The following is a 27,048-nucleotide window of genomic DNA, read 5'->3' as shown; positions in this document are numbered from 1 at the left end:
GTGGAGTGTCCAGTGCTGTGCTCGGCACAGAGAATGGCAGGGAGTGGAAACACCGTGTCCACGGTGGTCAGGGCAGGTGCAGGCAACCGAGTCCAGCGCACAGCAGGAGAGCAGCAGAGAAAGTCTGAAGACCAGCTGAGCCCCTGAGGGGCCCTCTGAGGCCTGACAGCAGCGAAAGGGCAGCTTGACTGGGGGGGTTCTATCAGGATCCAGCCAGCATGGAATACTAGATCCCAGGGCTTTCCTCCGTGGGGCCCAGCCGGGGGTAGAAGCTGGGCAGTTGGCAGAGGCTACAGAGCAGGCCCATCTGGACACCTGGCTGCCGCTCAGGCACTGGGTCCGATCACGGCCCTGCCGCCCCTGCTGCCGCTGCTCAGCTCTTCAGCTGAGTTAAAACCACTTCTGGAGTTTGGCTGTTGGGGGAGGGTCTCACCTGCCCAGAATGCCCCCCACCGCCCGCCGCCTTCTCTTCCCCTGGCCTCCAGCACCAGCAGTCAGCGGCCGCAGCAGGGCCGTTGGCACCACACAGAGGGCCTGTGGGCCCGTGTGTCATCAGAGCTGGCCCAAAATCCTGTTTCTTTCCCACTTTGGATAAGGGTGCCATCCCTGCCTTGCTGCCTGTCATCTGTGTGACCTTGGGCCTGACCCTTTACTTTGCAAGCTGTTTCCCCCTCTGCAAAGGGGGCAGCAGTTCTCACTTCCCGCCACTGAGGACGAGCTGAACAAGTGGGCAAGATGAGTCAGTGGTAACGGTTGTGAAGTTTGGGGACATGTTGGCGAGAGGTATGCCCAGCTTTGGGGCCAGAGAAGACACTGTAAAGGGTGTGGATCCCAAGAGGGGGTTGGTTCAGACTTTTGTCAGGGTGGGCCTCTGTCATCAGCTCACTCCTCCGTTTTTGACCTTTGGGGCGGAGCGGGGGAGACAGCTCTGTGTGTGCTTGCGTGTGTGCGTGTCGGGATTTTCCAAGTCAAGGGCTGGGATGTGGGGAGGGTGTGAACCCACACTCGATCAGCAGGCGAAGGAGGAGAAGCAAGTTGCACCGGGCAGCTTTCTCTTTGGAAACCCGTTCTGTTTCTTAAATGTCAGAGTGAGCAGATGGTGTGTCTGAGTTTTATTAATCATGGGCTCACGGAGCTGGAGGGCCTGGGGGATCATTTAGTCCGTGCGTCCTCCCGAGGAGGAGACTAAAGGCCAGAGAAGGCCAGAGCCTCACTACACCAGTGCTGGGGGCTGAGCTGTGCTGCGCCCCAGATCCTCCCCATGCCCACACGCCTCCCACTCTGCGGAACGAAACAGGTGTATGCTCCCCCTGCCTCAGGAACAGCCATCCTACCTCCCAATTAAAAGCTGAAGCAGAGCTGATTCTGGGATAATCCACCCCCATGAACAACCGGAAATCCTGCCTTAGGGACACATGGGTCGGGACTGCGGTTGCCAACTGAGAACATTCCGGCCATGGTGCAGTGTGCGGCGCTACATGAGCTGGTGTTTGCCTGGTGCTGTCGGGGGACATGGTCACGAAGCCCAGAGGACCTGGCCACTCTGTGCCTGAGCTGTGGGGATCTCTACTGGACCCACCTCTTTATCAGAATTCCCCTGAGCCATGTAAGTCCTCCCAGCCCCAGCACTTGCCTGAGACTGTCCCTCCCCCTCCCCGTGGCAGCTGCTGAAAGGGACTATAACACAGGGCACCCGGAAGTTCACCTCATCACATGATGTTATGAAATTGAAACCACCGTTTTGACCCAAGTGGGCAGAATAGCTCTTTTGTCCTGCCTTTCCCTAACACATCTTACAGCTGTTCTAGTTAGTCATGAGGTGGCTCCAACCAGGCCCACAGCTTGGTCCTGTGAAGATAGTAGAGGTGGGGCTAAATTATACTAGAGTGTAAATGACTGATAGCAGATCCTCCCACACCACCCACCGCTGACCCCAGAGCAGGTTTTCCTTAGGTTGGAAGGAAAAAGGTCTGTGGAGGAAACAGAAAAACACTGAGAGGCCCAAGGCAGCAGGGGTGCCCACATAACCTGTTGGCCCATTCACCCCTTTGTTTCTGTATGAGTACTCTATCATTGGATTCCTTCCTTTTTGATCCAGTTTTCTGAGTCATAGACTTGTCCCCACTTTGGAACCATTGGTCCTCAGCAGCATCAGCGAATCAGAGGCAGCTAGAAGACCCCATTCAGCCCCTCTAATTTTTTATGTGGTAAAGTTGAGGCCAAGAGAGGACATTTGTTTGCCCAAGGCCGACAGCAGAAGCAGGTCCGAAGCTCAGGTCGCTCAGCCGACTTCCTGGACCCCTTGGGCTACATCCATGGCTCCGAACTGGGACAATTTTGTCCTTCTGCACCCTCCCACCCCTCCCACCCCCTGCCAGGGGAAATTTGGCCATTCTGGAGAGATTTTCATTGTCACGACTGGAGCGTGCTCCTGGTGTCTGGTAGGTAGAGGTTAGGGATGCTGCTAAACACCCCCCCAGTGCACAGGACAGCCCCCAACCAAGAATTCCCCAGCCCAAAGGTCAGTGTGCCGAGGATGTGAACCCTGTGCCATGTCCATGCTTCCTAAAGCCCTGGCCAGAGGAGCTAGCGTACAGGAGGATGTCTCATGCTGGGGACGTGGCAGGAGTCCCGTCAGCTCAGGCATGACCCACGGAGGGTGAATAAAGGACGGTCAGGCTTCGGAGGACAGTAGGGGCAGGGTGGGCAAGGCAGGCAGGTGCGGTGGAAGGAGGCAGCAGGGCTGAGGCAGGATGTGTTCACGAGAGACAGGTGGAGAGGGCTGACAGGGCCCTGGGGCGCCCTGCTCCAGCTGTGTCGTGCTCAGAGCCGGTGCCCAGCGTGCAGGGGGAAAGCAGGCACGAAGTCGCCTTTGAAGACTCATGTCCTGTCGGCCAGAGGGCTACACAGGCCTGAAGCAGTTAGGCCCAGGGGTAGACAGGGAGATCTGCGTGTCATCCACGGATGGGTAATTACGTCCACACCGTCACTGCTTCCCCAGGAGTAGGCAGCGGGACGGCTGCTCACAGACGCCTTTCTGCTGGAACGGGCGTCGGCAGGGAGGAAAGCCTCGCTGGCTTGCCCCAGGCAGCCCATCAGGGCAGTGGCTGCTGCCCAACCTGCAGGGATGGGCCGCACACATGGGCCATTATGGTGTCCACGGGAGGCACCTGTCGGGGTTCGTGGGAGCCACGGTCCCGCTGGTGTGCTCCCTTCCCTGGAGACCTCCCTCGGTGCTTTCCGACCCCATCACCAGCCAGGCCCGTGTTGGCTCTGCACGAAGCAGCACGTTGACAACCAGAGCTGTCTTGGATTATGAATGGATTGGCTCCAGAAGTGGCTGGCCTGGCGCAGGTGTGTGGGGACAGGCGGGGGTGGGGTGGGGGCAAGGGACGCAGGGCACCTCTCGGGGATGTGCTGTGTGGCCCCAGCAGTCCCAGACATAGTTTCTGGCTCATTTCTCTGGTGTCCATGCAGCCTGGAGAAGGAAGTGCCTTGGCCCTATCACTGCTTACGGCTCGCCACACCACGATTTTGCAGAGTTCCCAGATCCTGAGCTTACAGGCAACCTGCTCCAACAGCAGGCCCAAACCAGAGGTCAGACACCCGGTTCTGTGTGTGGACTGCAAATGTGCGGGGTTCTTGCCTTCCCTGGCTTTGTTTGTTTTGTTTTCCACCATGAAAAAAAAGGGGGGTATCTAAGCTCCAGCCTCTTTACCAGCTTCTACTTGGAGATAGATACAAGAGGTACTGCAGAGAGCAGTTTAAAATGCAGGGTCTGGATTCAAATCCAAGCTTTTTCTTTTATTGGCTGTATGACCTCCGGAAAGTCACTTTTTATTTCTCTGGACCTTAATTTTCTTATCTGAGAAATGGGGGTAATGATAGACTTACTTTTGTTGGGAGGATGAAATAAGATAATGGACTCAAAGCATCCAGGTCAATGCTAGGTATTAACTAATTGACTAATTGACCTATCGGTAAGGTGTGTTAAGCCAACAGGAGCTGCTATAACAAAGAGGCTCTGACATCCCAGGGGCTCCTCACACTGGAAGTGACATTTCACAACACTCAAAGTAGAAGCCACACGGTAGATCTTTCTCAATCAGATGCTCACAGAATATACAACTGGGGGGAGGCCAGGTCGAGGGCCTCTGTTCTGAACAACCTTTGGGGGATTGATGGAGGTGCTGTATCTGCTATCCGTGGATTCAGGGTGGTCCTGGGAGCAGACGTCTGGTGGGCAGACACAGAAGGGGAATGTGGAGACTAGGGCAGGAGGTTTCTGGGGGCCAGGCCTGGGAGTGCGGAGTTATTACTCCTAAAACATTCCCTTGGCCACCAACTTGGTCATCTGGCCCCACACTTTCTGCAAGAGAGACTGACAAATATAGCCTGGGCATGAGCCCGAGAGGAAGGGGAAACAGGTTTGGTGGAACGCTGGCCACCAGGGCTTTTATTTGGTTATTGTCACTCCAGGCCTCACGGGGCAGCTGGGATACACAAGACCAGCTGAGCCCTGGGTTTGTAGATTGATCTGGCAGGGCTGGTTGGCCATTCCCCGGGGCAGATGGCCACACCCGCTGATCTCTTACAGCCCAGGCTGCTGCCCAAACCCCAGCCAGAAAATGTGGGTCACCAGGGAGGGCAGCAGAGGGTGAGCAGGCCACTAGAAAGCCTCCCCATCCCACTAGGGTGTTGACCTCAGCTTCATGGAAGACAGGCAACCCGAACACACCCCAGATCTAGGGCCCTGGGCCCTTCATCCCTATCCAAGCCCTTGCTACAGACCTGAAGGAGAGATTGACCCTGCTGGCCCGAGGCCCATGGTGTCCGGCCTTGGACCACACCCAGGGCTTCCCTGGGTTGGCAGTACAGAGGGCATTTGTTTCTACAGAAGTGGCAGGATGTATTAGTTTCCCGTGGCTGCTGTAACAAATTATTACAAACTAGGTGGCTTAAAACATCAGAAATTTATTTTCTCCCAGTTCTAGAGGCCAGAAATCTAAAATAAGGGCATCAGCAGGGTCCCCATGCTCCCTCTGAAGGCTCCAGGAGAGGGTCCTTCCTGCCTCTTACTGCTCCTGGGGGCCATGGCTGCGTCCTCCAGGCTCTGCCTCCGTCGTCACATGGCCTCCTTCTTGTGTCTTCTCTGATCGGCTCTTTTTATAAGGATACTTGTCACCGGATGTCGGGCCCACTCCGACAATCCAGGGTGACCTCATCTCAGGATCCTCAATTTTATTACATCTGCACAGACTCCTTTTCTAAATAAGGTCACAATCACAGCTTGTGGGTGGGCATATATTTTGATGGGCTGCCATTCAACCCGATACACTGGGGCAGGTGGAGGAGACCCCACAGGATCTGTTAGACACCCCCTGCCCCCAAGACAGGACAGCACAGGCTGAGTGAGGTGCTTGCTAGAACCACTGGGGAACAGGAATGCAAAGGCAGGGGCACCATGCAGAGATGGGAACCTGACCTGGGTTTGCAGTTGTCACCATAGGGTGTGCCTGGACCGCTGCTTCCCATTTCTCTTCAGACCTCTCCCACTTGCTTATCTTGACACTTAGAACATTTGTACCCGGTCTGGTCACCTCAGGACTAGAGCTGAGCAGAGGGAGAAAGCGGGTGTGTCTATACCCTGCGTGCTCTTGGGTAAGTGACTTCATCTCTTGGGGCCTCGCATCCTGAGGTACAAAACGGGGTGATGGTCATTGTACGTCTGCCTCACAGGGTGGGGCCAAATTCCAGATAAGATAATGCTCTCAGCAAAGCACATCGCACTGATCCTTGGATGTCCTGAGGCCCCATCAGTAGCCATATTATTGCTATTATCCAAAACATGGGCGTAATCACAGCTCTGTTTATGGAGTCCTCACTCTGGACCAGGCACCAGGGCGGTTACACATCCTCGTCTGCCTGGAATGTGGGAGCAATTTCATCCTATTTTCCAGGTGAGGAAACTGAGTCTCACAATGGTGATGTCACGGCCTCAGGGCCCATGGTGGGTGGAGGCCCAGCCGACACCTGAACTCTGGTGGGTCCAGTCCCTTCCAGGCTGATGGTTATGAACATGGACTCTGGAACCAGCTCAGGTTCAAATCTCAGCTCTGCCACTTATTGACTGTGGGTCCTCGGGCAAGGTCCTTGACCTCTCTGTGCCTCATCTAGAAAATGAAACTCCTAATGGTGACCTTGAACAGCATTGTCATGAGGATCCAATGAGTTCCCTGTGAAAAGTGCTTAGAACAGCAACTGGCACAGACTGAGCGCTCAGGAAACATCAGCTGGCATGATTATCCTAAAGAGGGAAGTGAGTGGAGGGGCAGACCCAAAGGGGCATCTCGGGTTAGCCACGCTCCCAGCATCCCCTCCGTTCCCTCTCCTGGGATCCCTGGGGAGCAAGGACCTCCAGAACACGGGATTGTGGCCTGGTGGCAGCAGGGCCTGGCCTAGGTGACCACCAGAGTGCCAGTGGGCACGCTGAGGCAGCAGGCCTTGGCGGCTGCTAGCGCCCCCACCCCGGCGCCCCTGCGCGCTGCGCTCTCCAGACCCCGGCTGCAGCCGCCGTCCTCAGCACGTGCGGGGAGGCTATTTTTACTGCATCCAGCTGACGCTCTTGGCCGGCTCGGCTGTCTCCGCACTGTGGCAGCGGCAGCCCCGCTAGGGGGAGTCTCAGGCCCCTCCATCTTGAAGGAGCAGCTGGGGAGGGGGCCCTCGTGTCTTCAGAGTGGGTGTCTAGTGAGCTCCACGCAGCTTCCAGGGAAGCAGCTAGAGCCTGCTTTCCCATTGGGAGATGAAGTGATGTTTTTTCTTTCCATCCTGCCCTGGGCATGGCGCAGAGGTGCCCTCTGACCCCAGGGCTGCCTTGCAGTGTGGGCAGCGGTCTCTCAGGGAGGTGGGGGGCGACTTTGCCCTGTGGTGGCCTTAACTGGAGGGCCACTGGAGGCTCAGCCTTCCCTGTTTCCTGCCTCTTTTCTAGAAATGCTTCCCCCGCCCCAAGAGGTGAGCAGAGAGCTAGAGGGTTATGGCATGACCAGCCTCAGATAGAAGAGGGGGTGGTGGAGAGAGACATCCTGTCCTTGCACAGAATCCCGTTGAGGTGGCCTTCCCAGGAAGAGGGCTGCCCTTCTCGCCTGGGCCAGGTGTGGCCCAGGCTTGCCGAGTCCTTGTCACCTCCTGGCCAGGCCATCGCCACCCCCAGAGGTGGTGGGGTGGCTCCCCTGGGAATGAATGGCCATAGTGAGGCGTTCCAAAGACTCCAGCCAAGCCACAAGGGCCAGTGGGAAAGGGAAAATCCTTCCAGCTCATCGTTCAGCCACATTATGGCAAACAACCGAGCCATTCAGTGGAGAGTCAGCCCGCTAAGCAGGCCGCTTGGCACGGCAGGGGTGGCTTTCTATGTTTCAGCTCTTTTGGCTTCAGGTCAGGAACTGTGGTCTCATAGTGGATCTCCTCTTTCCCTCCCTTCCAGACGACCCTGTCACCAGGAAATGTCACCAACCTGCTCTGAGCTGCCTAGACCCCGGGCCAAAGGAGATTTAGGTATCACTTAGAATCTTAGTGCTCACCTTCTTCCCGAGGGAGTGGCCAAAAGCAATTAGGGGTTGGCCCGAGCACTTAGCGATAATTCAATGCAGGCATTCAGATGCTTATAGGGGGAGATGTTTGCCTTTGCCCGGGTAGCCGAGAGGCTGGTGCTGGCTCCCCAGCGTGGGGCCTCCTACCCCTTTTACTGCTCACCCCCCACGCACAGATCAGGCGGGGAGCTCTCCTGGGCTCTGCTCTCTGCTCTTCCAGCTTCTCCCACTGTATTTCAGTCCTGTCTCCAGGGGGTCCCGCACAGAAGCCAGGCCATTTAGAGCTGGAGACGAGAGACCCCTTTTGCCATCCCCAGGAGCTGGGAGCATTCTCCACAGGTGGCTCTCAGAAGGCAAGCTCCTTGCTGGCACCATCTTCCCCATTTTAGCAGGGGAAGGGGGGCACCTAACAGATTGGGGAACATCCCTCCCTCTGTACCCTGCCTGTGATTGGCCCATAATTACAGGTTTATTGCCTGTATAGCTATTGTGTAATGACATGTTTGCAAATTAATTTTTATGGCTCCTGCCATTAGCATATACAGTAGAGGAAGGTTTAGTATTAATTACTACTGTTGTTCATGTAATCCCGGAGAATTAAAAACCAATAAAAGAATGACAACAGAAACTGATAGTTTAGGGTCTTTTAAAAATAGTTTATTTTCCACCCCCTAGAGTAGGATCAGAGATCTTCCAAGCTTGTGAGGGACTCGGAGGTGGGGGGGAGTGGGCGGCAGCTCACCCGGGCGAGCCCTCCCCCGCGCGCCCTGCTGCCCCCCACTCCCGGAGGGACACAGATCATCCAGCGTGCGGGTGATAAGTGGATGATGAATGGGTGGGAGGCGAAGCTGGGGTCCAAGGCGCGCGGGGGGGCGCGGGGGGGGCGCGGGCAGGTGCTGGACCCCGACCCCGCCGCGCCGGGGCCCTCGTCTCCCTTGGCCAGGCCAGCAGCGGCGGCGGGCGCGGGGGGAGGCGCGGGGAGCGCGGAGCGCACCGCCACGCAGCCCCGGAAACAAAGGGCCGCCGCCGCCGAGGGCCGGGCGCGACCTCCGGGGTCAGCGCGGGGCGGAGCGGCCAGATGCCGGCGGCCGGTTCCCTCCCGGTCAGCAGCCCGGGCGCCCTCCCCGGTGACCGCGCGCGCTCGGCCGCCCGCGGGGAGAGGCGCCGGGCGGGGCGCAGCGGGGGCCGGGGGCCTGGAAGATGCTCCTCGCACCCCCGGCGGCCCGGCGGGCGGAGAAGGCGGCCGCCTGCGCGCGGCACCCACCCAGCCGTTGGCGGCGGCGGGGAGGAGCGCCACCTCTCCCTGGCTCCGAGCGCTCCGCCCAGCCCATTTACGATTCTCCCGGCGGGGTGGGCGTTGCGCGCGCGCGGCGGGGGGGGGGGGGGGGGCGTGTGTAAGTGGCACCGAGGGGTCAGGAGGCACGCTCGGTGCCCCCACCTCCTCCAGTTTGCCCTCCGGAGCTCTCCTCTACAGTATCATATTCCGGGAGTTCAATTGTCATCTGAAGCCGCCGCGTTTAGCAGGGACCCGGGGGCTGCCGCCGGGGACCCCTGTTTTACGCAGTGGCTGGAAAGCCTTGGCAGGAACCCAAGCCCGGCGTGACCGCGGTGCCCCGCCCTGCGTACCTGCGGGCTCAAGTCTGTGCCTCAAACCAGGATGGTTTGTATGTGGGGTCAAAAGGTGACCCCTTAGTGTCACCAAGTCGCGATTCCGGCTCCTTGTGCCACCGGGGGGCCCTTCATAAGGTAAAAGGGCTTGAAAATAAATTGTCACACCGAGAGGCAGCTTTGCAGCGTGTGCTTAAGAGCGTGTGGGGGCGTGGGTAAATGGATCCTGTCTCTTTAAAATCGCTGGGCTGGACAATGAGCGCACAGGATGTGGTTTGGCGGCAGGGTTTTTTCCCCTTCGATTTGGGGAATTATCACATGGGGCCTTCTTGAGCTAGTGTGAAAGAGAGGCAGCGTGGGGAGGAGAGATACAGACTCCACACTCACTCACACACACTCTGTGCAGTTGATCGTTCTCTTAAACCAAATTAGCCAGGGCTCTCGTTACTATGGTGCAGCCGGGGCTTGCAGAATCCCAGTAATAGCATTTATTAGGTCTATTTGCCTGGAAGCATGCCTTCCCGGATCTGATAATGCACCAGTGCAGGGAGAGTGTGGAAGATGGTATCAAGCATTTGATTACACTTGCAACAGGGATTTTTTGCAGGGTGGGGTGCGGGGTGCGAGGACAAGAAAGGAGAGGAAGAAGCTGCTCGCCTTAGGAGCTCACCCGGGCTGGGCGGTGTGTGCGTTTCCGCAGTCCCGCGTGGGTTCACAAAAGGCTGGTCAGAGCCACCCCCCCCCCGCCCCCCTCGGGCACGGGCTGGGGCTTCTCCTCCTAGGCCCCGGCGGCGGGTGAACTCCGGCTCCCGCAGCTGTCAGCCGTGGGTGGGGAGGGCGGGCGGGCGGCCAGAGCGCGGAGTTGGGCAGCCGAGGGGGGCCCGGCGGCGCCCGCAGCCGCCCACTGTTTGCAAACGGCCCCGCTTTGGGGCAGAGCGGAGCGCCCGGCTGCCAGCAACAGCACCCTCCCCGCGTTTGGAGAGGGGAGGCCGGCTCTCTGCGCCCGGATCCCAGTCCGCACGGATCTGCTGCCCGGCTCGGCGGCCGCGCGGGGAGAAGCTCGCAAGTGAAACTATTATTATCGCTCTGCAAAGCATGGAGCTCTTGGAAGATGCCGCGTAGAGACGGAAGGAGCCGCCGCCGCCTGCAGCCGCCCGCCGCTGCGCCCCTACCCTTTCGCTTTCATTAGGGGAGACAAATCTGCTGTCAGGCAGCCAGCTTTCCAATTTACCGATAATGATTCTTGCATGAAAATTGATCGAGGGGCTCTCCACCGCCGTGCGCTCTCGCCTCCCCTCTCTCCTCCTGCTCCTTCTGCCCGGGCGCCTGAGCCCCCGCGAGTTCTTTCTCCTCCTTCCCCCACCCCTGCTCTCTGAGTCAGTGGTGGGACGCCGGCCCGGGGAGATAACAAAAAAAAAAAAAGAAAAGAAAAGAAAAAAAGGGAAAGAAAAAAGAAAAAGAAAAGAAAAAAGGAAAAAGAAAGAAAAAAAGAAAAGAAAAAGGTGGTGGTGGGGGGTGCTGGTGGCGAGAGGGGGAGGGGAGCCGGCTCCTCGGCCTGCTTTCTCCTGCCCGAGACTGTTTGCAATCGCTGCCTCTTTTATTTACGAGAAGAAATCTCCCCCTCGGTACTTCTTGGCTGTTTGGGTATTAATTTTCTCCTCTCCCCTCTCCCGCGCGCCCCCTCCTCCTCCCCCCACCCCGCCCCTCCTCACCCAGTAGCTAAGGGGAAACGAAAACAAAGCCGATTTCTCCTTGGCAACAAGAGATACCCCCTCCCGCCGCCCCCCCCTTCCTTTTTCCTTCTGGTTCTGAACGTGAAACCCTGTTGGAAACAGGTCCCTTGACCCTCGCCCTTGACATTCAAATGGCTGAATGGAGGAGAGATTGCTACTCGCACGTCTTGGGGCTGCTTTTTTTTTTTCCTCTCCTCTCTCTCTGTCTCTCCTTTTTTTCTTTCAAATGAGTAATCCCTGAAGATCTTAACCCCCCAATTTCATCACCCTCACCTCCCCCCTTTATTTTTCTCGCGCTCCTCTCGGCTCTCCCGCCTGCTTCCCTCCGCCGTGCGCCCCCCTCCTTTTTTTATTTGCATCTCAAGTCCAAAAGGCAGAAAATACACACGCGGCGAAGACACCGGGCAGCCGTGGAGGCTCCGGCCCGTCCTCAGTCGTCGGTCACCCCATTGTGGATCTGCCTGGGCCGAGGTGGCCGAAACTGCCCGGGCGCTGGCCCAAGGGAGAGCCTTTTCATCATCTTAGGGAGGGGAAAAAAAGGAAAAAAAAAAAAAAAAGACATTTTTCTCCGTCGCTTTCGGGATCGCTCTTCTGTCTTTATTTTATTGTTTTGGACATTTTGGAGCGCCTTGGCTCGGACGGCGCTTTTTGTCTCGTTGCTGGGTTTTTTAAAAAAAATTTTTTTTTTTCCCTTCTTCATCCCTCTCTGGCCACTATGGAATTCTAATTTGAATCATGTTTGGATTGAAGCCGCCTCTGTATTACTTACCAGGTAAGCGAGCTGCGCGCCTCCCCGGGTCCCGCGCGGCGCCGGCGCGTCCCGGACCCCCCACCCCAGCCGCCCCCGCCCCCACCCTCGCCCCCCTCCCGGACCCGCAGCCGGGGTCGGGGCGGTGGGTCGGCCGAGCCCCCCAGGGGCGGGCGCGCGCGCGGTCCGGCGGGCGGTGTGTGCGCTACGTGCGGCGGGGAGCGCCCACCCGGCCCGCCGCCCCGCCGCCCCCACCGCGCCGCCGCCGGGGGTTGCGCGTCTCGCTCCTTTTGTCTGCCCCGAGCCGGCTCCGCCGCGGCGGCGCAGCGAGCGGCCGGGGCGCGCCGCCTTCCAAGGTGAATTGAGCACCGGGTGTGAAGTTACTTTGCTGCAGGCCGCCCCGATCGGGTGGCAGGCGCCCCCCTCCCGCCCCCAGCCTGGGGCTTATTTTCCTCTGCCTCCGGCCAGCCCCTCGCGCCGTCTCCGCGCGAGCGTGGCGCGCCTGCCCCCCGCCCCCCTTCCTGCCCGGGTTTCCCTGGAAGGTTTTGTTCCTGCCGAGGTCGGAGGAGGGGGCCGGGGGAAGCTCCGGAGGGTGGTTGGCGTGGCTTCCTGTTCCCTAACCTTCCTGCGCGCTGACAGCCGCCTGCCGCGTAACTTTCTGTTTCGGGGCAAGTGGTGCTTGCAACCCGGAGTGGAGGGGCGGGGAGGGGGCGACAGCAGGAGGTTTGGGGAGCCCCTCTAGGGCTCACCTTATTTGGATTTTGAAACCTTAAAAACAATGACATATGACATGTAGGCTAAGGGGAAGCTGGGAGGCCAGGGGTGCCTGGCGAGGGGGGTGGGAGCCCGGGTGATCCCTGGAGCCTTCCCTGGCTGCCTGCTGTCACCCCCTTCCAGTGTCCTCGGGTCGGGAGTAACTGACAAGGCCTGCCCCGGGTGGGCCCCTGGCGCGCAGGTCAGGAAGGCAGGGCAGCCTGCGACCGCTGGTACTAGGAAGCAGCTGTTTGTCTTTTCCCTTCTTGCCTCTGAGAGTTTCATCGACCCTGGGAGTTCAAACAGTTCCTCTGGAAGTTGGGGGTCGGTGGATCTGGGGGAGGGGAGATGCGAGGTGCCCTAGGGAGGAGGGGAAGTTCCTGGGCTCCTACTGGGGCTTCTAAAATTCTGCAGAAGACGCTGCCCATGGAGGGTAATTTCTGCCCTGTTTTGTGGGGAAAGGTGCAGGTGGCTGGGTGTTGGGTTTGGGGTTTTTTCACTGTACATACAGTTCAGAAGAAGCCCCTGTCACTTTGGCTGAGGTTCCCACAGAAGCCCAGGAGTCCCTGGGAGGAGTGGGGCGGGGGGAGGAATGGCCTGGACAGGACCCAGTTCTGCTGGATCTGGCCGGTGCTGCCCTGAACGGGGCAGGGCAGGGGAGGAGGTGATCCCAGAGTTCAACAGACTTAAAAAAAGAAGTAGGAAAGGCTAATGGGTTCCGGGTGAGATCTGTATACTCACTCTGAGTTTCTTTGTGGCTGGTTTAGGTCCCTAGCCCTTCCCCAGAAACTGACAACGTCTGCATTTCATGCTGGGTGTCTATACCACTTTTGTAGGAAGAGTATTTTTCAGGGTCTGGACTTTATTCTTGGTCTCTTTTCCCTTCACTGCCTGGAACACAAATCCAGCACTTCCCCTCCCTCTCCACTGCCCTTAAAGGATCTGATCCAAATTAGAACCAGGAACCCCCAATTTGCAGAAGGGTTGTGTTCTAACACAGGGATGCTGGGAGGAGGTGGCGCTCAGAGCCATCTCCCTCATAGGAAGATAGCAGAGAGCTGGGGAGATGCCCGGGGGCTCCTGGAACCCCAGCTGGAGCTGAGCATTCCCGCTGGAGCTGCTCCTCTGGGGGCCTCCCCCCTGCACCATGAGCTGCAGGAAAGCCAGGAGAGTTCTTTCCTCTTATCTGCAGCGCCCCCCCCCCCCCTCAGTGCTGAGCCTTCCCCTGTAGACACTCTGTACATGTTTGTAGCAAGAATGAATCTTCTTAAGTACAGGGCGTCTTAAAAGCACAGGTGTTTGTAATCTACACCCCACTTCACCTGCCATTGGGTGGCTGCTGGCACTTATTATTCATCAGGTGACCGGTTTTCTGTTTACACTGGGAGCCTCAGAAAGAAAAGGAGGAAGTGTCAGGCTAGGAAATTCGAAGCAATTAAGGAAAATCAGTCCTGGCTGGTGTTAAGCCCTCAGGGGCAGGAGGGTGAAGTCTGCAGGTCTGGACCCCAGGGGAGGTCAGGGCACAAGTCTTTCTCAGCCTGTGAAGGGAGGTTTGTCACCCGGTAGCATTCTCTCTCTTTTAGTTTTCTCTTTTTTAATTCTCCCACGAGGGTTTTGTACTTTATAATTCTGCTATTATAGGGTAGAAGCTAAACTGGGAAGAACACGGTCAAGTGGCTCTGCTTCCCTGGGCTTCCATTAACTCAGAGTAGTAAAGGTAATAGTAAAAGTGGTGGCCTAGTTCTCTTGACCACTGTCAGGCCCCCTTGGGAGTGCTTTGCTGGAATCGCTCCTGTAAATCTCACTCCCACCTCTGAGAACGGTGCTGGTGGATGCCCATTTCACAGATAGGAAAGTGAGCCTCAGAGGAGAAGCTAGTGATCTGACCGGAGTAGATGCTGCAGAGGTGGGATGTGAAACTGGCTGCTACCCACTGCATTGCTCCAGGAAGGGGGGGGCCTGCATCCCCCCTTTAGAGGAAGGTGGAGGCTTGCCTTGTGGAGACCTGACACCCGGGACCAGGTTCTGTCCCCGCAGCTACATCCCAGGGCAGTGTCTGTAACCTCGGGGAGCCAGGGCCCAGAACCTGCCTGTCCAGCCCTCCCACCCCCCCCCCAAGGCAGTTCACAGGCTGCTGCTCCTGTTGGACAGGTGACCGGCTGAGGCTGAGCAGCACAGGTTGGAGATTGTGCTCCACCTCTCCCAAGCCGTGACCTTGGGCAGCCGAGAGCTCTCTGGGTGGGCCTCAACTTTATCATTTGTAAACTGGGATCTGTAATTGTATCTACCTTAGTAGCAGTGTGAGGCAGGGGTTGTGACCTGTGGTCCACCACCTGTGTTTGTAAATAAAGTTTTATTGGCACATGGCCACACCTGCTCTTTTATGTATGTCTGTGGCCACATCGGGGCTACAACAGCAATGTGAACTGTTGCAACAAGGCCGGCCAAGTCGAAAATACTCATGATCTGTTCCTTTATGGAGGACGTTTGCTGACATCTGGTGTAAGGGATTAAATGTGTCAATCTTTGCAGGGCACTGAGGACAGTGCTTGTAACAAAGTTAACACTTAGTAAGTGATAGCTACAATAAAAATTATTTTTTTCAAGTAAGCTCTACATCCAAATTATCCTGAGAGCAAGATGTGTTCTACCGACTGAACCAGCTGGATGCGCTCCCCCGCCCCAATGTATTATTTTTGAGGGGAAATTATTTGCAGAAAATAATTCTCAGGGCTCCTTAGTGAACTGGGACTTGAACATATGTCTTTGGGCCTGAACCTGGACCCCATGACACAGTATCTCGCCTCTGCGTGCTCCTTCACTGGTGGGGGTGGGGATGGGGGTAGGGATGGCATCCAGCAGAGGGGTGCTTCCTATGCCCAGAGAAGTAGGCATGGGCATGTGGGAAGGGAGCTGGGGACTGGTGGCTGGGTAGGGTCTCTAATGCTTCTTGGAAAACTTCCCTTCTGGGTGCTTGTGCGCCCAGCTACTCCCTTTCCTGAACTCCACCAGGCTGAGAACTGCATGCTGGAGGGAACTGTGTGTTTCCTTCATGTCCTCCTGCTCAGCACCAGACCCTTACAACAGTAATATAAGAGGTGGTGGCAGCTTCTTCTTCCATGGTGCCCATTCAGTACTAGCTGTGCTATTCATTTAATCCCCTTTGCGAGCTAAGGAAACTGAGGCACGGAGCTCTTGTGGTCACACGGGCAGTAAGCGGCACAGCCAGGCTTTGACCGCAGGCAGTCCGGCTCCAGAGTCCCTGCTTAATAAATATTTGTTGAAGGAGAGTGAGGGAGGGAATTGGCCGCTGGTGTTGGCGGTGGCGCCCTGCCGGGCCCCTTATCTTGTTCCTGGAGTTCACGGAGGGAGGACTCGGCAGCTGTCGGCTAACCCCACCCCAGCCCCGTGCTGAACTCTGGGTGACCCCGGCTGCCCCTCAGGATTTACTGTCCACTGCTGGGAAGGACACTCCAAACTCCAGTGAAGAAACTGAGGCCCAGAGAGGGTGGGGCTTGGCCCAGAGCCACACAGCCTGCTGGTAGTTGCTGTCAGGGAATCTGGGTGTCCCTCCGCACATCTGCGTCGCCCCAGGCTGTGTCCCGAGGGTCAGCTGGCCCCGGGCCCCTTCGCACAGCCCCTTAGACAGGCCTGGGAGAGATTGGGCTTTCTCCTGCCGGGAGCCCAGAGTGCCAAGCTGCCTGGATTTCGTCCCCCACCCAGACCACTGCCAGAAGGCCCCAGTGTGAGGCCAAGTGTGGATCTTCGCTTGGGCCCACCTGGGTTGAGGGAGGGGGCTGGAGGCCTGGGCAGGCCGCCAGCTGCGGCTCCCCGTCCTCAGGTGCCCCCGGGTGCCCACCCAAGGGGCACCCCTCAGCCTGGAGGGGCTCTGTCCGTGGGAGCCGCCTGGTCCTAAGCAAGCCCCTGGCTTTGGGGCGGGCTCTGGAACCACCCAAGTCCTGCTCCCAGGGATCTGAGTCAGATAAAAGGACAACATTGCTATTTCAGTTGTGATTGAGAAAGCTGCTTATTTACAGCTCAGAAACTCAGCGGGGACAGGCATTTGGGCTCCCATCTAGCACTTTCCAGGCAGTCACTAATTAATCTTCCGATACCCCTGAGAACTGGGGAGGGGCCGCCACATTTCCATCTGTCGGCTGGGAAAGCCAGGGGCCCTTTTGTCCCAGCTGTGGCCCAGCCCTTCTCCGAGGGGCCTGGGTTGGTTCCCACCCCCCTGCTCAATTTGGTTCTCATTAAGATTTTTTTCTTGCTTAAATGAGTTGTTTTTACTCCATGGGTGGGAATCTGATAGAGCCCCACTGGAAACTCTCCTGCTTCTTATCTCCTTGACTCTAGGAGTCAGGAAAAGTTTCCTTTATTCTCTTAGAGCAAACAGGCATTATGATACCTGGATTCCTGCCCTAGGATAGAGCAGGAGGCTTCTCTTCCTTCTGTTCAGGAGGCAGGGGAAGGCTAGAAGGGCAGCTGGCCAGGGCCACCCAGCCTCCCAGAGACAGAGCCAGCAGTGGGATGGAGTATCTGGACTTGGGCTTCTGTTCCCAATCGAGTGCCCTATGGCCCCTGTTCCTCTTCCCCCTGGCTGCAGACATGTGTGAAGGGCATGACCCCTTGTGTGTCCTCCTCCCTGGTGGCAAGTGCGGATGGGCCTTGCAGTCATCTGGTCCAGCCTGGCATCTTGCAGCTAAGAAAACAAGCCCTCAGGAGCCCTTGCAGGACCTGCAGACTTGTAACTCTCCTGAGCCTTTTGGTGACGTTGGGTTGGTAGATCGGGGCATCTTCGTTTGCAAGGGTACGTGCTAGTGTGATCTACTTCGAGATGGGGGAGGGGGAATATCAGGCTTTTATAACCCTTAAAGTAGTCTTTCTCGAAAGGCAGCAGAACCCTCATCTTTGGGGTTCTCAGCAAAGCACTTCCTCATCCATATTTGGAATTGTCTTTCCTTGGTGGTCTAGCTACACAATCAGCTGAAATTTTGCAGCCACGGGGTGGGAAGGTGGGGGGAGCACATTAGAAGGGAAAAGGGAATTTGGGGGTGAGGGAATAAAAATAGATGCCGTGCTTTTTTGTGTGTTTTTAAGAGCTCCATATAGATTTAAAGTCCTTTTGTTAATTTAGGAACATAAAACCGTGTGATGTATAGCTTGGTTTGCTCGTAAAATTACTAAGTGTGGCATATTTAGAGCTGTGAAAGCTTGGGGTAAAAGGGAAAAAAATCAGTGAGACTTTTTTTACAAGTCTTTAGGGGAAAATGCGTTTTTCCGGCTTTTTCCCACTGATGCCAGGCCCTCCGCAGCTCCCTCTCGGGTTTGGTGGTTACCCTCCGCCCAGATCGCAGCCTTGCTGGAAGCTGAGTGATGCTGGTGGGGGCTGGCTGGGTTTAAGACAGGCCCAGATCTGCAGCCCCAGAGCCGGAGCCCACCCAGTCCCGGAAGGCCCTCGGCCTCGGCCTCGAAAGATCCGAGGCTGCCCTGTCTTCCTCCTGCAAAGAGACAGGAAGCGCCCTCTGACCAGGCCTGGACCGCCGCCCAGTGGGCATTTGGCCACTTGCTTAATGGCCTGCGGGGTTGGGAAGTCACGGAACATTGGACTTGGAAGGGACCTCGGCGGTCAGATGGCCCAAGCCCTCCCTTCTCTCCGCGTGGGGGTCTCCTCGGGGGTCCTGTTCCTGATACTACCTTGCCACTCTGGGTTGTTAGAAGGTTGCTGTTCGTGCAGAACACACAGTGTGTGCGTTTGACCCAGTTCTGCCCTCTGGAGACCCAGAACAGATGTCTCCCCTTCTAGAATCTCCCCCGCCCCAGCTGGGCAAGGCCTGCCCCCCCTCTGCCCACCCCCACCCCCGCCCAGGGTGCCAGGCCCTGTGCCGTGTTGAGGTATATATAGGTAGGCAGGAGCGGCAAAGGGCTTCTGTGTCTTATCTCCTAGTTGCTTCAGGAACCAACAGGGAGTGAGATGAACACGGCCGGAATCTCCTGGGATCACCCCGATGGAGGAAATCCAGGAAGGCTCCTTGGGTGAGGCAGCATTGGAGGCGGGCCTTGGAAGTGAGGAACACAGAGGGAGTGAGGCTGAGTGGAAGGAGGCTGATACGGTGAGGAAGGATGAACAAGAATAGGGAAGCTGCTCTTAAAATACTCAGCATGTTCAGTGCACTTCAGGCAGGCTGAGAACTGCACGCTGGGCCGTTCCTGCCGTGGTGGTGGCAGACGCGCGGGTTGAGAAATCCAGGGGGACAAATGCTGGTGTGTGCAGAATTTTCTGGGAGTGCAGGGGAGGCAACTATTGGGATTAAGGTGGGAGTGGAGGCAGTGTCTGAGAGGCCACAGGGAGGAGGGGACATTGGAGCTGGCCTTTCTACTCAGGGGGCAAACCCACCCACCCACTGGAGAGGGAAGGCCAGCACTCCTACCCTGCTTCTCAGCAATGCCATCTAGTGGTGGGGCTCTGAAGCCTGTGCATCCCTTAAAGAACAGTGGGGACCTTCCTGGGTGGTGTCCAGTGCAGCCCCTTCCAGAATGAGGGTCCCGGACCCAACGCGTGGAGAGGAGTGAGGAGGCAGGAGGGAGACTGAGGCAGGAGAGGGTTCATCGGCCGCCGGCAACTGTGGCTCTGACCCTGGAGGCCGGACAGATGCGTTAGGACCAGCTCTTGCCTTCAGAGTGGGGGCAGGGCAGACAGGGCCAGCTGGTGCAAGCAGAGCTGACCCTGGCAGGGGGCTGGGCTGCACCCCCGCCCCCTGGGAGTCGGGGGACTCCCAGGAAGGATAGTTTCAGAGGGAGGGGAGAGCTCCGTGAGGACAGATAGAGCCGCATGGTAGGAAATGACCCCCTTGGGTGTTGGAACCACATTTTGGAGGGTCTTAAGGGCATAAGGCCAGCAACATGTGAACTTGATTCTGTTAAGTTGTGGGGCTGAGGCTGGTGGTTCCAGGGCTTTCAAGCAGCTGAGTTCTTTCTGTTGGTTCGGTATGTGTTTACAACATGCCAGGCACTGGCCCAGGCACGTGGAGATGCAGCCGAGAACCCCCCAAGGACTGTGCTCTCCTGGAGTGCCGATCCTGGCCATGAACACGTTGTGCTGTGTCTCGTGATGCAGGCTCTGGAGTAAAGGGGAGCAGGAGAAGGGAAGGGGGTAGCCTGTGTGGGTGGAGGCTACTTTCTCCAAGTGGCCAGAAAGGGAGTTATTAACACCAGGTAAAAGCTGAGGGGCAAGGGCCCAGGCAAAGGATGATGCACGTGCAAAGGCCCTGGGTACCCAAGGATATGCATGTGGCACAGGGCACACACGCTGGGGAACAGGGTAGACGCGAGAAGAGAGATGACAGGACTTGGCCTTCAGCACCCCTCTGGCTACAGGGCTTAGGTAGATTCCAGGCGGTCAGGGGGCAGCGGGGAGACCAGCGTGGAGGGACTGCCATGGCCCCAGGCGAGAGACAGGTGGCAGGCTAGACTGTGTTGGCAGTGTGGAGGCGCTGAGAGGTGGGGGAGAGTCTGGAGGTGGAGACAGATTGGATGGCGGCACGCCTTGGGCCCATCTGTTCTGGGAAGATGGCTCCAACAGCCTCCTTGTGGAGGCGGACAGTCAGCAGAGGCTTTCCTTAGAGTGCTGGGGTCCTGCAGGAGGGGGGCAGGCTGGGGGCTCTCTGAGCATAGGGTCTGCAAGCAGAGGCCAAAGTACAGAGAGTGGAGGCTGAGCTGGACTGAGACTGCGGCGGTTCTCGAAGTGGGGTTCCCAGGCCAGCAGCATCGGTACCACCTGGGAGCTATTAGAGGAGCCGGTTCTCGGGGACACCCCCCTCTCTGCCGCCCTGAGGCCTACTGAGGCAGAAACTCTGTGGTGGGGTCTAGCAGCCTGTGTGTTCACAAACCCTCCAGGGGATTCTTCTGCTTGCTCAAGCGTGAGCACAGGCCTGACACTTGTCCTGATTAGGGAAACCGAGCTGGGTGACGGAGTCCCCGGGTAGTTTGAGAATGGGGTTGTAATTTCCTTGGAGGGGAATCCTGGATGAGTGAAAGCAGGGAAGCCTGGGGAGAGGCCTGTAGACAAATCCGGAGGGAGGGGTAGCCTGTCTTTTGGGGTCGCTTCCTGTAGGAGGTGAGTATTGACCTGGAGCTGAGGCTGGTTGCAGGCTTGTCCCAGCGGGCCGGGCCAGCTTGAGACCAGTAGACTTTCCTGATGCTGTAGCACTGGTGAAGATCAAGGACGGGGCACCTGGGTGGCTCAGTGTTTAGCTTCTGCCTTTGGTTCAGGTCATGTTCCCTGGGTCCTGGGATTGAGTCCCGCATTGGGCTCCCTGCAGGCAGCCTGCTTCTCCCTCTGCCTCTCTCTGTATCTCTCATGAATAAATACATAAAATCTTTAAAAAAAAAAAAATGATCAAGGAGGCTGGGCAGAGAGCCCTGGGTTCCATTCTGCCTTCAGTCCCAACTGGCTGCGTGGCTCTGAGTAGGTTACTTAGCTTCTCCGGGCCTCAGTCTCTTCATTTATTAAATGGTGCCAGTGGGGCTGGTGTGAGCGTTCGGTGAGTTCATCTGTGCACCCAGTGAGTGCTCTCGAACTGTCGGCCGCAGTCGCCCGTGTGGGCTTTGTGCTGCCCGTGTCTCAGACTCTGGGCTGGCATCAGATGAGGGGCCCCTGCCCAGGAGACCCGGCTGAGGCAGTCTTGACAGGGGCAGTGGCCAGGGCAGGGAGGGCATCGCTAGTCGGCCCAGTGGGGCTGGGCAGGCCAGCGAGGAGTATAGGGCCGCTTTGCTCCGACTCCTGAAATGGCTGTCAGCCAGCCGGGGCGCGCTCAGCGCCCTGGTCACAAGATGGCAAGTTGTGAATAAGTAAAGAAGAAACAGAATCACCTTGATCAGATCATCCCGGCTCTTTCCCACCGCCCCCCCCCCATCAGAAAAGCTGAATCGGGTGTACCCCAGACCCTGCGTCTTATCAGATGATGGGTGTCATTGCCGGACCATCTTGAGTGGAGAATTTCATTTTAATGAATTCCTTCTTCGACCCCACCCCCCCACCCCAGAGGACGCCGGTGTCACCCTCCAGCGAATGACATAGCCCGCTGCCAGCGCCCCGAGGCCGACAGCACCTTGTCTCATGCACTGGGCCTTCTTTGAAGCTGCCCGACACTGGTCCCCACCCCCTTGTCACTCTTGCCCTATAATTCATTTAGGATTAGCTTTCAGACCTCCTCGCCGGTCCTAACTTCTGTTGTCTTGGTAACTGTGTCAACCGTTTGCTGGTTTCCCGTGATTATCTGACAAGAGGAAGGGGGGCAGGCAGGGAGCATAAAGGAAGTAGGGAGGAGACAATGCTTGGGTCTTAATTGAGCTCACTGGAGGGGCCCAGCGGGCGGGCGGGCTGCCGGGGAGCAGTTGGAGTAGCGCTGGGGAAGGTGAGGCGGGGCCGCAGCTGCGTAGGGGGGCGGCTCCCCCGGCCCCCGCCTTCTGGGATGAGTGTCAGAGCTATCGGCAGCCTTGTCTTAGATCTTCAAGGCCCAGGGACAAAGGTGTCACCCCCATTCCCCACCCCCACCCCCCAGCTCCATTTCCCTTTTGGGAAGTTTCACTCATTCACAGATTTTAACCCGTCTCTGCTCCATCACTCAGCTTGGGGAAGCCAGGTCATGGGTGGGCAGGCCAGCCCAGCAGCTGGGGGGAGCAGCGGTGGGGGGGGGTCTGCAGGCCTTGGGATGCCTGGGATGGAAGGAGTCTTCGGGAGCACTGGTGTGGTTCTTAAACATTGCTTTATTGTGCTGGTGGACATGCCCAGGTGGGGTACAGCTGGGCTCTGCTCCGTGACTCCTGGGGCCCCTGCCAGGAGGGGTTGGATGCCCCCACCATCCAGGGGTTTCAGTGGCCAGGCTCTGGAATCACCTGAAGGCCCGTCTCTCTTGTGTCTAGTGGTTGATGCTGTCTGTCAGCGGGGACCTCCACGGGGTGGGGTGGGGGGCTGCTACTCTGAGCACCTCCACGTGGCCGCTGCCTGGGGTTTGGGCTTCTTCACAACCTGGCAGCTTTGGGAAAGCTGTTCTTCGTACCTGGCGGCTCTGGGCTCCAGAGGCACCTGTCCTGGCTGGTGAGGTGGGGGTCACACAGCGTCACCTCTTCCACACTGGGTTGGTCCCAAACGAGGGATGAGCCAGCCCAGGTTCATTTGCCGGAGGCGAGGCTCTGGCTTTTGATGGGGGAGGGTAAGGTGCTGGGGGGCATGTGGGTTAGGACTGTGGACGCTGCCTCTTGGGGAAACTGTTACACATACTCCACCCACCTGTGGTCTCCAGTCCCAGGCAGGGAGGGGAGGGGATGGCCTTGCCTCTCCTAGGACAGGACAGTTCATTCTTTCCCAGAGTCAGCTTCTAAAGTGTCCTGAAGATGCATCAGTGGAGCTTGGAGCAGAAGCCTTGGTGCTCCGGCAAGGCCTTCCTGGCAAGTAGGGAGGCCCCCCGAATGCAGGTGACCGGCCCCTCACCAGCGTCTGTGGGATGACTGTAGTGCCTTCTAGGGAGCTGCTAATGAGCTGTGCCTGGTTTTTATGAAACGCCATAGTAAATTATTAATTTGGGCCAGAAATGAAAGTGTAGAACCGGATAGGCTCATGAATATTCATCCTTGACTTTAGCACTGCCGGGGTTGATCCGTGGCTAGTGCAGCCAGCCCGACTCCTGACCCAGATACGGAGCGCAGTTCTGTGGGGAGGAGGCCCTCGAGAGACCTTGTACTCTTCTTCCTTAGTTTCTCTGTCCGTCAATGGGGCTGATAACTCCCAGCTCACCTGACAAGGGTGCAACTAGACCAGGGCTGGGACTGGTCCGACAGTGGGGAGCATTAGTCAGAGGGTTCCTGACACCCCCACCCGCCACCTCGAGTTTCACAATGGCCTGTTGGTGCTGTGTAGGCACTGATGATGGTGACACCTGTATGGCAGGAACCAGAAGCCCCCGCTCCCCCGCCTCTGCTCCTCAATCAGGGTCTCCCAGGGCTCAGTGCTGGGCAGCCAGTAAAAATGACCGTCCCTGGGGGTCCCTGGGTGGCTCAGTGGTTGAGCGTCTGCCTTTGGCTCAGGGTGTGATCCCAGGGTCCTGGGATGGAGTCACGCATTGGGCTCCCCATGGGGAGCCTGCTTCTCCCTCTGCCTGTGTCTCTCATGAATAAATAGATAAAATCTTTAAAAAAAAATGACAGTCCCCTTTGATGGGCATCCTCTGGTTCTGGAGAATGAGCGTGGTTAGTGCTGCTGAGGTCACGTCCATCCACGCTGGAGTGGGAAGGTATTAATAGGCCCTCCCCCGTCCTTATTTGAACCTCATGGTCTGTCAGCCTCTTCTGGATGGTTCTGCGGGGCATCTGCTCTTCCTTGATGGCCTCGGGGGTCCACCTTTCCCTGCCTGCCCTCCGCACCCAGGTCCAGGCTGTTTCCAGCTACCTGGAGTACCAAGCTCAAAAGTCTGGGAGCCTCTCTTGGGCTTGCCCCTGAGGATCCGGCCCTCCTCATTCTGTGCTCCCCAGCTTGTCACAGGCCGGAGTAGCCTCCCATTGCAGCTCCTTATTTGTAAAGGAGCCTCATGGGATAGGTGAGCTCAGGGACTCAGAAGCAAGGCAGCGGGGGTTCGAATCTGGGCTCTGCCATTTACTCCTTACAAGACCTCGGGTGGGTTGCTTAGATGCTCCGTGCCGCCGTCTGCACGCGCAGAAGATGCGGAGGATAATAACTTGCCTAGCTTGCTGTGAGAATTGAAAGGGTTTGTGCATTTAAAGTGCCTCTCATGGTGTGCGGCACGGTGGCCTGTCGTAGGCCCTCCGTGCCGTTTACCTGCTGTCGGGATTGTTGTTTGCGTGATTGTCACCATTGTCTCATCTGCTGGGATTGGAGCTCCGGGGCACAGGGGGCACCTGCCGGCCACTGGGGTCTTGTGTTAACGTGTGTTTTCCCTGCTTCTTGGGAACCTGCGCGGGGTGCCGCTGGGGAAGGCCTCAGAGCCACGTCAGGCTTGTGTGGGTTCTGGTGGCCCTTTCTGGGGCTGTCGCACCTGCCCCCAGCCTGGACAGGCCCATCTGTATTGTCGCCCCTGGGACCGCCCTTGCGTGGAACTGAGGCCACTTCCTGCCTGAGCTGGGGATGGGGGGGGGCGCTGGGGGGGTGCAGCGAGGGTGGGGGTTTCGATCCTCTGCCTGGCAGAAGAGGACACGGAAAAGTGAGGTTTCTGGCAGCTTCCGGGGTTAGAGCCAAGATATGAAGTGCGGCCCCGGGTTCCCAGGCTGAGCCAGCCACTCTTGCAGTGAGTTTTCAGAGCAGTGGCTCTGGGGGGTGGGGCGGGGGGACACAGGCTGAGCAGCCAGATGGGATGAAATGTTGCCTGTCTGAGCTTCAGGCTCACAGGCCGCTTCTGGGGGCCCCCTAGGGGGCAGGGGAGCCGCGGACAGCTTGGCCCTTGGTCAGCGTGAGCCTCTGCGGCCCTGGTGTCAGGGGAGATGCTCGGAGCCTGGAGCGGGTGGGAGGCTGCCAAGCCTGTGGTTGTAAGAGGGAGCACGCGGGGGAGGAGAGACCTTGCCCTCGGCCTGCCTCTGCCAGTGCTTCTCGGGGCCTTCGGGGTCCGCAGGTGGGCTGCTGGCGGGCGCTCGGAGGACTCACACCTGCTGTGTGACAAAGCCGTAGCACTCGATTGCGGCCTGCAGAGAGGTTCATGAAAAGCGTGTGAGGTTTTATTTGGCTTATTGAAACCAATAACTCCACCTGCCTGCTTTTCATCCTGGTTTTGATGCCTTTGACTCAGGGCTCGGTCACCTCCCAGGTGCTCTGCTCCGAGAGAGGCAGTCAGCGGGTCAGACCGGTGGGGTGAGCTGACTGGAAGGGAGTAATAAAGCAAATAGCCCGCAACCAACTTTGTTCTCCTTGCCCTGGTTTGGAAAGAGCTGTTGGCTTCTTGCAGCTGCAGCTGCTGGGGCAGTTCCCAGGCACCTGCTGGGTGCCAGGCCTGAAAGGGGTGGAGGGCAGGATCGAAAGTGAGTCAGAGGTCATGCCTGCAAGGCCCTCCTGGCCACCTGAGGAGGGCAGGGACTTGGCTCTGAGTGGGCTGCGAGCTTCTGGGCTTGGAAGGATGCGGACGGCTCCAGGCGCTCCCAGGACAGAAGGTTCCCATTTGGCTGGAATGATCTGGGAGGGCTTCCTGCGGGAGGTGGCATTGGAAGCAGGTTTTGAAGAATCAGTGGGTTCTGCAGGGGGAACAGCCACCAAGGTCATCTGCATCCTCCCCAGGCCCCCGGTGGCGCAAATATGGCTGGCCCCTAGGCCACTCTTTGACCTAGCCGCATGTGACCGTTGAAATAGAAATTAATTAAAATGAAACAAAAATCAAAACTTCAGTTCCTCAGTCCCTTTTCAAGTGCTTGAAAACTGCGTGGGGCTGGTGGCCACCCTGTGGGACGGCGCAGGAAGAGACTGTCTCTGTCATCACAGGAAGTTCCCGTGGACAGCGCTGGGTTCATGGCCTGGGGGTGGGGGAGTGCCTGAAGGGGTCAGGAAGCCCCTGGGAGCCCAGAGCGGGGTCTTTGCTGTGTTTGGGGCCAGGGAGAGCGCCTGGGGCAGGGAGATGACCGACCTGCAACATTAAACCCTGGAAGGACAAGAGCAGAGGGACAGTTCAGAGATAACACGAACCCCCATGAGGGAGGGCAAGGCCACAGGAGCCAGGACAGAGGTCAGACTGGCAGTGTCACATGTCGGTGAGAAGGGCCACAGAGGTAGGAGTGAGGGACGTGATAAGGGGAACTGAGTTGGAATGGGGGTAGGGGCAGAAACCACCAAGTGACTGTTTGATGATGAAAGGAGTCGTTCCCATGGTCCGGTGGTGCCAGACCTGTGACCCAGTGGAGCCTGAGAACAAGTCTGGTGATTGGGGGATTGGGGTGTGTGTGTCTACACATCTGTGAGGGTGCGAGCCCACAGGCTCCGGGGTCTCTCTAGAAGGTCTCCGAGCCCGAGCTCTCTAGTGCACACGCGTGTTCAGTTCACCAGCACGGCATCCCTGGTAAGTCCACGAGGACAGAGCGCCTTGCCGTTACACTCCAGGGCAGGTGGAACGTGATGCGAGGAGCATGGACCACAGGCTGTTCTGGATCCCAGCTGTCCTCCCTCCATGTTCTCAGGGCCTCTCCCAATCCTAGGGGCCCCCGCGGCTGTGGGACCTCAGTGACCTCTCCCAGGTGCTGGAGAAGGTCTGGGTGAAGGGAGATCTTGATCATCCGGGGGGCTTTCTGGAAGGGGTACGGGGCCTCCATCTGATACATTAGGGCGCCCCCCGCGAGTGGGGTCACATGCAAAGGCCTGGGTGTCGGGCACACTTGGACTATTTGGGGTTCTGGGGCACCGAGGGGCCTGTTTACAAGGGTACCTGAAATTGTGGGCAAGGAGTTTCAGGGGCTTCCCATGGATTGATCCATCCAAGCATCACATGCCCTGTCAGGCAGGTACTGTTCTCACCAGCCCCATTCACAGAGGAGGAAGGAAACTGAGGCACAGAGAGGTTAAGTGACTTGCCCAGAGTCACACAGCTAGGAAGTGGTGGAGCTAAGGTTTGAACCTCAACATTCCAATTCCAGA

At 57.9% G+C, this 27,048-nt stretch overlaps 1 protein-coding gene across 13 annotated transcripts in view; it reads left to right on the top strand.

Annotated features, from left to right (window-relative positions):
- Positions 1-27,048, top strand: part of GSE1 (Gse1 coiled-coil protein) — a 414,721-nt gene that overhangs the window by 295,874 nt on the left and 91,799 nt on the right. The window contains exon 1 of one of the 13 annotated variants that reach the window (XM_072731391.1): positions 11,011-11,699. The exons of 11 other annotated variants lie outside the window; for them this stretch is intronic. In XM_072731391.1, coding sequence (XP_072587492.1) covers positions 11,663-11,699 — 37 coding nt within the window. In that variant the 5' untranslated portion in view covers positions 11,011-11,662. Of the gene's footprint in view, positions 1-11,010; positions 11,700-27,048 lie in introns of those variants that run through there. One more of the 13 variants, XM_072731394.1, reaches the window with a different exon arrangement.

This window comes from Vulpes vulpes, chromosome 12 (genome assembly GCF_048418805.1).
Source record: "Vulpes vulpes isolate BD-2025 chromosome 12, VulVul3, whole genome shotgun sequence".
Taxonomy (NCBI): Eukaryota; Metazoa; Chordata; class Mammalia; order Carnivora; family Canidae; genus Vulpes; species Vulpes vulpes.
Note: the sequence above shows the minus strand (reverse complement) of the source record. Positions and strands in the feature narration are given on the sequence as shown.